This window comes from Calonectris borealis, chromosome 16 (genome assembly GCF_964195595.1).
Source record: "Calonectris borealis chromosome 16, bCalBor7.hap1.2, whole genome shotgun sequence".
Lineage (NCBI taxonomy): Eukaryota > Metazoa > Chordata > Aves > Procellariiformes > Procellariidae > Calonectris > Calonectris borealis.
The window spans coordinates 15,145,763-15,157,831 of record NC_134327.1 but is presented as its reverse complement, the minus strand read 5'-3'; the positions used below and the strand labels follow the sequence as shown (position 1 = coordinate 15,157,831).

At 38.7% G+C, this 12,069-nt stretch overlaps 1 protein-coding gene across 6 annotated transcripts in view; it reads right to left on the bottom strand.

Annotated features, from left to right (window-relative positions):
- Positions 1–12,069, bottom strand: part of EPN2 (epsin 2) — a 47,155-nt gene that overhangs the window by 19,509 nt on the left and 15,577 nt on the right. For all 6 annotated transcript variants that reach the window (XR_012676146.1, XM_075165475.1, XM_075165474.1 and 3 more), the window contains one exon: positions 5,015–5,788. Coding sequence is in view for 5 of the 6 variants with exons in the window: in XM_075165475.1 (XP_075021576.1) it covers positions 5,015–5,609 (595 nt within the window). In the remaining variant the exon portion in view is untranslated. The remainder of the gene's footprint in view (positions 1–5,014; positions 5,789–12,069) is intronic.

Sequence of the window (12,069 nt, the reverse complement as noted above, 5' to 3'; positions counted from 1 at the left end):
CACACTGTGCACATTGCCTTGTTCCCTACTCTGCTGCATTTGTGTAAATGAAATTAGGACATTAAAACACACACCAGTTTTGCTCTGCCAATATTTCTAAGTGCAACCCAAACCCAAGGCAGCAGATGGCCAAAGGAAAGGACATGCGTACAACCCAAAATAACACACGTAAGTCCTGGTTTAGGCATAATAGGATTGGACCTCTTCAAAAAGCGGGGCTTCAGTAAACTTGGTTTTAAAACATGAAGGCAGTACTGGGAGGGGACCAGCATTTTCCAGGGATCCTTCAAAGTTGAAACTAATTCAAATGCACTATCGTCTGGGCGCAGGGGTGCCAAGGAATTGACTCCGTCAGTCACCTTCCTCCAGGTAGAGTTTTTCCATCATTTTTCCGACTCCTGTAACCACCCCAGCCACAAGGAGCTGCAGCAGACCACACCGCTTGCTCCCTCAGCAGCCACAGCTCAACTCTGACAATCCGGATAGGTCTGCTAAAGACAACACAACTAACCTGCTCCCACGACAGTTGAGAAAGAACAAGGTAATCCAAGTCCCTACACCCCTGCCCCATCTCCTAAGAGCTTCTGCAGGCCCGCAGAGCTCGAGCACAGCATTTTGTAGGTACTCTAAACTGTCTGCCACACAGCCGTGCCTGTGGGTTATGCTTCTGCCATGCTGACAGCTCCAGTGTAGCAAGAGAGTAATATTCCTGTGTAAGGCTCTGCTGAAAGAATACTTTAAAAAGATAGTTACTAGATGAAGGACTTTATCAAGACCAGTAAACTCTAACAAATGCACTCCCAGGCTTGAAACAGCATCCCAGTTCAGACTTAAGAGGTCTATATTAAGAACACCCTACTTTTCCCCATGCAGCCATAAATCCAGAATCCTATTTAAGTGGTCATTGGCAGCTGTGGGTAAAACAAGGCTAGGAACAAGAGGCTGAAGTTTTCGACACTGGGTGACTAACGTCTAGCATAAAGACAGTATTTAGACACAAAGCCAGATGAGGGGTGGGGAACTATTGCTCCAAAAGATTTCAAATATTGACTTTATATTCCTTCCTCTCCCCAGTACGTTTAGTTTTAGCACCGCACAAGAACATTTCCTTAATGTGAAATAAAACCTGGTATCAGATTTCATGCAACTCTATACAATTTACATGCTTTCCAAAATAAATAAAAACTTCTATGTATTTTGTCATGGAATATTTGATAGCTCCTAATCTGAACATTAATTGCCCCAGCTTAAAGCTGGAAGATAGCCAATTGTCCCCAGTAATTGAAAAGATTGTGTTTGGCTATAAAATCTCCTCATTTTTTAATACTTTCTTGCAGAAGAAAAGAAGCCTGAGCTGACTGAAAGAGCTTAATAGCTTCTCCAGGACAGATCACTAGGGGAACAAGTAACTTCCAGTGGATGTCAGAAATTGTTGACAAGATGGAGGTTGGGAGGAGCTTTGTTTTTGCTTTTAGCTTTACAGTATCTCTCTTCGCTTCCACTTACAGATTACGAGACTAGATAGCAAAACCCATACTTTTACAGATGTTTGCATCAACAGTCAGTAATATTCACATACCATAATGTACTCTCTAGAATTATACAAGCTTTACAGCACAGAGATCTTCAGGGCCAACAGAGTCATTAAGGCAAAGCTTTGGGGGAAAGGATTTTATTAAAAACTATCATGCTTCACCATTTCACCTTCCACATTTTCTAAAGGATTGTTAGAGATGAGATGAAAGTATCTGCAAGGAAATGGGGAAAATGTCCTTATTCGCATGTGTGTCTCACCTGCAGCAGTGAGGACTGATGGTACATCAGTCAAGAGATCCTTTTCCATCTTGAACATCTCACACTATACAGGCTATGAACACTGCTTTTATTTTTTCATAAAGGTTAAATTCAGGACACAAAGACCAGCAACTTTCCTTTCCAGAAAGGAAAACCTTTCTGGCTCAACATCAAATACAAAAACCAGTTCTTACACGCACTCTCAGATACAGCCTATACATATGCTTAAGAAGCTAAAGAGCAGTAGTTTGAGCATTGCAGTGTTTCCAGTCAATGCTGTACAGTGCAGCTAATTCAACATTCTGAAGAAACTGAACAAAATGGGTCCACTGACTTATCCAATATTGCACTTTTAGTAACTGACAGAAGGGGGAGAGATCCCTCACGCACAATCCCGACACATTATCCACTGGAAGTTACTTGTTCCCCTAGTGATCTGTCCTGGAGAAGCTATTAAGCTCTTTCAGTCAGCTCAGGCTTCTTTTCTTCTGCAAGAAAGTATTAAAAAATGAGGAGATTTTATAGCCAAACACAATCTTTTCAAGTAAGGGGAATGCATTCAGCTAAGAATTCTCAAAATCTGCAATCCCCACCCATTGCATCTAGCAGGGAACAGAAGTAAAATGTGCTAATACCAAAAACACTGAGAGACGAAACATTTCATTTAGCTATGTTGGTGAAAAGGTTGTTACACTCTCCCAAACTTTACTTCTATTTGAACATTAATAAGACATGCTAAATATTTAGCAAAAAGGGTGGATGTACATTTTTAATAGGCAAATCTTATGCTATAGATTGCAAATCTAAACGCCTCTGATCTTCTCTTCAAAGACTCAGAGGAATGAAAGACAATTCTACCAGAATATACAGTACAGCAACTGCACCTTAAAACTGTTATAAGGAGAGTATTTCCCAGGAGCTAAGCATAACTTAATTCTTTTTACATATTTTACTGAATCCATATTTTCAGAACAAAAGAAGGGTATCATTATAGAATAAAAGAAAACACGATGGATACAATCTCTTTCACTTTAAATAATGAAAAGCATCTTTTCCATTAAATTTAGAAGGCACAAGAATAGCCCTACATTTATGTAACAGATTAAATGTCTGGATTTTGATGAAACTCCTTCCTCGTTTCCTAGGATAAAGGACAAAGCTCTACACAAAGTTTTCCATTATCAGGAGCACTTAGCACAGCTGTTTTGTAAGGTGCTGGTTTGCTTTGCTACACTCAATTAAACCATACAAGAAACATTAAAACTTCAAAAGATACAGATCATAAAAACTAACAACCATCTGTATTTTTGCTGATAGATAATTAAGTCCAGGAGAGTCTACCACAGAGCAGGAACCTAAAGAAAAAAAAAAAAAGCCTGAGATTTCTAAAGCTTCTTAGGTACATGCTTATGGGGGAGGAGGAAAAAAGATTAAGAAATCATTACCTCAAAAGCAATCTTGCAAATAGAGATATACAGCAAAGTCACATGCAGGCAAATGAGAGTATCCAGTAAATCAACACTGAAAGAATACTGAAAGAGTAACCACTGAAAGAGTACTGAAAGAATAACCAAACTTGCTTCTTGACATCTAGTCCCCCGTCAAAATTCTTAAAGTGTCTGAGGAACAACAATTCAGAAACACACCCTGCACTGCTCAATCCTTGCTGTGAGGAATAGTTTGAAGCCTCTGGTAGCATTTAACATGACAAACAATAGTTACATGCACTAATTAAAGTTAAGAGCTGGTGAAGAAATAACCCTGTGGAACAAACCAAAGGTGTGCTCAGCATACCTTAGTGACTATTATTTCAGTCCATCAGCATAAGTTAAAAACAACAATATTTCAAGCTATGTCCTAAATTAAGAATTTTTGTCTGTAGACAGAGATCTACAGACCTCAAAAGAAAAAATGTTATTGTTGTGATAACAATATACATGTTGTTCTTTAAAAATTCACACTGAATCAATGTCCAAGTATGGTTATTACAGAAAAACTAAAATGTTTGTTATTCCACCTCTAATTAAGAGATAAGATAAAAATTCTCATACCTGGAAACCTTCACGCACTTTTTTTGAACCCTGCATCCTAAAAATATTTCCTTTTGAAAAAAAGATTTTTTTCCTGCTCTTCTCCAATGCTTTAAATGGACAGAGATTTTCTTCATCCTAGCTTGATTTGTCCTGTCACCTCCTACTGCCTTCCACAGAAAATGTCTGTACATGTTGGGGTACTGACACCTTTCACGTATTTATAATTTGAGAAGCACTTTGGGACACAGGACATGACAAACTTAAGATTCTTAAAACTGGTGCTCAATCGATTCACCACGCTGGCTCAGTTACAGTCCTCCACACACTATAAGCATTCATTTAAAGAAAAGATTTTCCTTCAGAATTAGACCACAACCACTGACATTCCAGCCAAAGCAGCTTTCATCAGATCATTACTTATATTAAGAAGGATTTAGTGCCAAATCAGGCCTCTTCCTACATGACAGGGAGTTCCCCCAACCAGTGGTATAAAGAATCCATTCTTCCCACATCATTGTATTTTTTTTAAAGAATGAAATATAGTATTTAGTACTGATACTTGCATACCAAATGCTGATAGTATAAATATTTAAACAGTGACATATTCGAAGAGTTACTCCTCTAAGAACTGCCGAGCAAGCAATAAAGTAAATTAAATACCAATATTCTTCCTAAAATAAAACAGCAGCAACATAAAGAAAATATCTAGCAAAATGATCCAGGGAATATTCTGTATTTCTAATTTTTTCTTGAATTATACTCAACAAAAAAACCTCAACATGACAAATTTTCAAGCACTCCTTTTAAAGCTAGAAACAAATAAAAAACATTAACAATCTCCCTACTGAGATTGGGGGCCTATCACATCAAACATTGGAACATGTTCACAAAAGCAGCTTGACAATGCTACCTTCGGGAATTGACAGTAAACAACTGCTTTTTAAATTGATTTACGTCAACAACCACATCCTCTCCAAAACAAATGTTTAGCCAGTCATTTGAAGAGACATTAGTGCCACCGAGCAGACCTACAAAGACTCAGCCATTGCAAAAAGCCCCTTGCAGTTAGCACATTAATCCTCCACGCAGGCACCATTTACTCTCACATCTAACAGCAAATCAGAATACAAAATCTCTCAAAAGAAAAGGAAGAGAAACTTCTTTTACGTGTGTTTGCTTGTACTTACAGCCATGGTAAGATGCCGGGGATCCTCCAGACTTTCCATATTCTTGCTCCGAGTAGCTTGTGGACAGGTTTGGCTGACTGGAGCCTCGGCCGAAGGTGATCTGATTGCTACCCACTCCAGTGGCCACCTGAGCCATGCGTTCTTTGGTCTTCAGGGCTTGGGCCCTCTCTGTCTTGAGTCGCTCATCATCCTTCAGAAGAGACACTAGCTGCTTGGATTTCTCCCTCACATTGATGCCCTGGTCTTTACCATCTCGATCAATATACTGAAAATCTTTCAACGTCTGGATAGCAAAAATATTCTCTTTACACTGCTGCGCCACCCTCTCAGAACCAGTTTTAATCAGGTAATCTAACAGAGTAAGGGCCTTGTATACATGTCGCCAGTTCTTGCCATGGTCATTCAGTCGTTTCCAGATCATGCTCATAATTTCAGAAAAGGCCACAACGTTGTAAGTCAGATCTGCTATTTCAGTCATTAATGAACTGGAAGGACCCCAGGGGTCATTAGAGGTCGCCTCCCGAACTTTTATTTCGGCCTCTGAATAATTGTTCACAATGTTCTTCATCTGCCGTCTAATAGACGAAGTCGTCATTTTTATTTCCCTTTTTAACAAGACAGATTCCAGAACACAAACAAAAAGGGGCTATATTTGCTCTTCTATGAACGTTTCTGAACTGTGAAGGCTCCGTATCAGTGGCTTATCTGTAACACGTTCCACTACAATCATTTCCTCTCTTCAAGAGAATGACACGAGAAAATGAAAATCATGACCTAAGTAAGGGAAGAAAACAAAGTGTGTTAGTTGTGTCTTTAATTATTCCTACATGGAAAGCAATCTACATACACTTTTGAGAAATTTTGCTAGAGTTAGCTGATGAATTTTCTCCCTGAATTTTTTCAGGACATCTGATTTTGAAAACAACTTGCTCTTCTCACAAGTAATATTAAACATTGAAGATTAAAAACTTGAACTGCTGAACAAAGACAAAAGCAAGAAGATAACCATGCTGATGCAAATGCAAAATTCTAAAAGCAAAACAGAAACAAAGTCCAAGAAACGACTTAGGGATTTAGTTTCCAACAAGGTAAAAACCCACCTAGAATTTTTAATTACAGAAATTACAATGCTAGCTTGCAGAGCTGAGATGAAACTACATTAGAAATTCCATGCATAGTAGCCATTAGCTTCCCTCTCACAGCTGACAACTGCAGTCTGCTACCATTGCTGTAGGAATCTGTGTACCGAGAGGATAAGCAAACTTCCTAAAAATTAACCAAGTTTTTTCTGAAATCTTAGGTAACTTTAAAGCACACTCAATTTCAGGGCAGAGATCTTGAACAGTGCTCTTGCATTCAGTTGAGGCCTAGGGAAGAGAAATGAGCACCAGAACGATGCACTCCAACTCAAGGTGACCTTTAATGCTAAGCAGATTAGAGGGGAATTTTTTTTTTCCAAATGCATTTACTTTGCACATTTGACAACAGTCATCAGATCTACAGTTTCTGCTCCCTGTGTCTTTCACACAGCACAGAAGAATTTTTAATTATATGCAAATGCAATTGTAAAACCAAAATGCCTGGCAAGAAACCCAAGGACAAGCTCTAGAGCTGGAAAGCTGTTTCAGTTATTTATTTAAGGTCACTGTTTCAAGTAAACACAGGCCTATTAAGCTTTAGAATACATTACTTGAGTAAACTGGCAGATTTTGCTATTACATTAACACAGTTAGCATAGCCTTTGATATTCACCACTTCCATGAACACTAAGCATTGGTTCTGTGATGGAACTTGCCACATTAATAGAGCTTGCACATGCAAGATGTCCTTTAACAACATTTCTCCAAACACTCCAAAGAATCAACAGTATTACTTACAAAAGACAGGGGAGAGAAGTAAAGCACAGATTTCAAGCCTAACATTGTCATCATTCTTCAAATTACTATTGTACCATTTAGAATGAAAGCAGAAATAAGTGTCAGCTTGGACAACATGCAGCTCTATAATTACTTTCTCAGCATAAAGGCATATACCTTTCCTAGAAAAGGATTCTGGGCAAGTTAAATGACCACAGAATAGGTCCAATGAGTTACTGTATTTTATCTTGTTCCACTAAAGTTAATTTTTGGCAGAATAAAAAACTATTATGACATCATGGAAAATTAACTTTAAATGAGACCAACACTAAACTTCAGGTAGAATACATCATCCTGGTGTTCTCCTCAATATTTAAAACCAACTGTAGAAGAATGTTGATCTGTTGTCAGATGGCTAGTAGCAACAGGAATAAAAAAGGGGCATCTTCTCCTGGGGCATTTACAGGTTTGTGAATTATAAATCCAGCATTTGAAAAGGACCCTATATAAACATTCCCAGGTACTCACAACTGCTGCTTCACTCCAAAAGTTAATGTTGTCCAAATCTGCTGGCTCACCTGCCCTTCTGATCACTCTCTAATGAATTACCCTTAAAAGGTGAGGCACCAATAAATAAAATAAGATAAAAAACAAACACCACCACAACACACACATACATCTTATTTAACCTAAACCATTTCTTTTTGTCAGTAATAGATTAAGGCAAGTTCACAGACAAAGCTGGAATAAGTTACCCAAGGAGGTGGCAGCATCTGGTAGAAAGATGGTCACAAAGAACTAAGAACAGACTGCAGGCAATAACCTCTTTAGCTGGTAAAACTGGAGCCAGCAGAGGATACAAGTGCCAGCCTAATCGCGAACACAACTATACTGATGATATGGATACCAGATCAGAAGAATGCAAACCCACCCATAAAGGCTGAGCTTGTCACCCAAACAGAAAAGCAGTAAATAACATGAAAAATCAAAAACATGAGAACTACGAAACCTCCTAAAACAGTTAAGATGAAAAGTCCACCAAGCCCAACATCCTCAGACACAAATCCTCACGTAAATATGAGAAAAGAACGTATATATTCCCTTGCCTTATATTATCAGCAGCTCAGGCATCTTAGAGTAAACTGTGGTGGAGGCTCTACCAGCCAGCCATGGGCATGCCATGTCTCTACCAACCCCTTTTTTGAAGCCACTTGTATTTCCCGTTTCACCCTCACCAAGTATGCAATAGTGGTGCAGTGACCACACTACACAAACAAGTACTTCAGCTTGTTTTAAACTTTGACATTTATTCCCCAAGCTGTAGACAGGGGGCATGCTTTTTAAGAAAGAACAAGTCACCTTCGGCTTCTTTATGTCACTCATGATTTTATGGAAACTGGCCATCTCCTTCTGAACTGAGGAGCTCATGAAATTCAATCCCTCTATTTAGAAGCTGCTCCGTATCTCCGATCATCCCTGATGTCTTTCCATGCATCTACTGCACATTTCTTGAGATATATGCAGTTCCAAGCACTCTATATTTCAGATTTAGCAGTAACAGAAGTTTATATCACAACATACCCATTTACTGCTTAGGATTTCCCATTCTTTATCAAATATTTTCTAAAAGTCTACTTGCCTTTCGTAGTTGTGCCTCTACTCGTGCACGTGAAACTCGGTCATTTCTTCTCCCTATGCAAATGCGTTGAGGCTATTTCATCTGCCATTTTATCACTCAGCAGATCTCAATCTTTCTCCCTCCCTTTCAATTCAAGATTTGTTTCAAATTTGACTAATTTGGTTCAATTTGGCCACCTTATTATTTAGAAACGATCTGGAAAAGGGAGTATTTGCAAGAGCACTGATCTCTGGCAGGACACTTCACTGGGAATAACCCTTCACTGTGAGAACTAACCATTTACTCCTAACCCCGTTTCCTGTCTTTTAACCCGCTGTAAATCTATGAAAAACATTCTTGTCTTAAAAGAGTTTTGTTTCTTTAGAGGCCAGGGATGAGAGGCCTTACCAAAATATTTTTAAAAGTCAAGCACACTACACAAGCAAATGCCTCACGTATGCGTACCTCCCCAACCAAAGAAAAAAAGAGAAGTTTGTTTTATTACTTGTTAGTACTTCACAAACTTTTGAAAAAATCATTTTAATACCACACATGATATTTGGAAAGGTAAATTTTACAGTCCATGGGAACACCTACTAGTCCTAAATAACACCAACTTTGGCCAATGAAATAAATACCTGAAGAATTAATCATAATCACAACATGAGCAGGCACACGGACAATCAGGGTGCAATTTCGCATGCCATCCCAAGCTAATTGTAGCCAGCACCAAACCCAGTGGCCTCCCAACCCTCTAACCGCTTCCCCTTTCTCTCTCTTGCATCAAATCTAGCAATTACACAACAGCACAGTAAAACTAATCAACTTAAAGTCTCGTAGAAAATTAGCTTTTTAGCACTGATTTGTCTTCTGTTGAATCAGTGAGCTGATCAGGCTGCACAGCGACATGGTCACAAGCTTTGCTGCAAGGTAGACTGAGAGAAGAGTAAAAACAATCCAACTCTGGCCTCACTTTTGAAGGAGCTGATTAAACGTAACATAAAGCTGTCAAGCTCCAAAAAACAGCACCAGAATGTGAAGAGCCTTCATTACTGCCCAACTACACCACACATACCAGGATCCCGGCATCTGGTTTCAGAGAAGAAACCAAACGAACAAAGGTAGGACCCAAGGCCCTGCTGTGCTCTCCATCCAGGCTGTAGCTAAATGAAGGAAAAATATTCGTGGATTTGCTGTAAAGCATGGGCAAGAAGCAGAATAAAAATTATAGCCTCACTGAGTGCAGAAGTGGTATGGAGAGAACCCCATATTTGGGAAACACTTAGGTTTATGTTTAGGATTTATTAGTTGAATTACCAACAAAGCTACACCCCAAAAGCAAATGAGCTTGGAGTACATACGTGTGCAGGAGGCCCAATTTATGGCAGCCCCATTCCCCAAACTGGAAGCTTTGCCAGGGTGAAGTTTCCGAAGAAGGCTACTAGCAGAGAGTAAACCTGGAGTCGTGCTTTGGAAAAACAAATGTAGAGCAAACATTTCAAGAAGGGAACACACTGGATTAACTGAAATGAGCATTCTTCATTTTTCCAGAAAAAAAGATTTCACTTGTTATTCTGTAATAGATTTGAAAACCATCAACCCATTAATGCCAGTATGATTCTTTACCCTCATATCTTTGATTCAGGAAAACAAAGGCATTTAATGAGAAACACATTAACGTCTATCTTCTCCTTTTCTTGATGGAAAGACGTTTTCTAATCCTATTCTACTTTTAACCCACTGAAGACAATTTATTCTAAACTTCATTTTACTCTATTAAAAACGCAAAAGATGAATGGGGTGGAAAGGTGATGGATTTTTTTATCTGCCTCCCCCCCCCTCCCACCCCCAATTTTTTATCTGCCCCCCCCAATTTACTTGTACCAACATTCGAGATAACTGTTTTGGCAATAGCAGTAACCCTCCCTGAAAATTCTATATGCCTTTCGGTATCTGCTTTACAAACTCTCTGCTTCTCCACCACACAAAGGAAGCATTTTACTTGATTATTACAGGTCGCAGAACACCGTAACAGCCTATCTTATGGTTAAGGAGATCAAAAAGCCAAATATCCCTACTGCTAAAAGTGAGAAACCATTTCTAATGCATGATCAAATACTTACATAGAAAGTTTAGATTTTTTTTTTTTCCAGAGACCTCAGTGAATTAATTTCTCACAACAAACCACAAGGAAGTACAACACAATTGCAACTTCAGCAAAAATCTGGGTTTGCATTTTTAACAGTACAGTTGCAAAGAAAGCACAAAGTAAGACTAGTTGATTAAAGCTGCTATTCCTTGCTAACAACAGGAAAAAGGCTATCAGCTTGAACAGATTTCTTTAAAAGGTTAAGCAGAGAGGGGAAGAGGGAGTTGTTAGTCTTGTTCAGTTTAGGTGAGCCTTCCTCATCTCCCCCCTGGTCCCTACAAGCCATTTTCTCTGTTTTATACGTAGCTTTATCAACATTAAATAGATAAAAAAGGAAACATACAATTCTGTAGACAAGAAGGTAAAGCTTACCTGTGCTATCAAGGGTAACCTGGAGGGGAATACCCCATTTCATTTTTCCTATTCCCATAGTTTCATTACACAAATAACCCCGATGAATTCTCATGGTGCTTTTGTAGATACAATGTGCAGACAGAAAGGAATTCTTGACTGAACTTCTCAACAGCTCTCTCTCACAAGAGATTAAATTCAGTAAATCAAATCTACATGAGGAAACCATCTTTAATTTGCTAAGACTAACACAGAAATGAGGCCAAGCCACAAAGTCCTTACTAAACTTATTTAAAAGAAACAGCCATACAAATCCACCTATATATAGGCTTTCAGCAGAACCCATTCAGATCTCTGGAATGTAAAACTCAAAACTAGGGTTTGTCTGCACTGATAAAATGCCCTTCCTATCAAGCCTGAAGGTAAATATATTCATAGCCCAGCTAAGCATGGACCAGAAATATATTAAAAGCCTTTAATATCAAGTGGGCAATAAAAACTGTGAAAATTAACATTAAACATAAGAAGTTTGCCAGAAATTTGCATAAAATTTTAATTGACAGTATTAAAGACAACACATATAAGTTAGATTAGACATTTACTGTAAGTAACATGCATAAAAAGTGACTTTTTAAAAAGTTACTAATATAGACATTCTGTGATTTTGAGGCAGTCTCTACAGACATCTTAATGTACTCAAAAATATCCTCCCTTTCATGAAATACATGGAAAGCTAACCACAAGTTTTCATCCAAAGATTCATACTGCAATTACACAAAGAGATTTTTCTGGTCATCACTAGAAAATACACTCAAACAGCTCAAACAGGTTCCCTTATTCAGTTCACAGGATAGTCCTCAACAACTATGCTGGCAACCCAGAGACCAAAACGCTGCAATACTGGGGGCATAGGTGGGCTATCTCATGCCAGCCGTGCTACTGAACAGCTCTGTATTACGAAAGCACATCCCCAGTATCAAAGGATCCGAACAGTACCATCTGGGATATTTGCACCCCACTATAATTTCAAAGGAACATAAGTGAAATATAAAGCCTTGAAGAGACACCAAGAGCCTCTCCT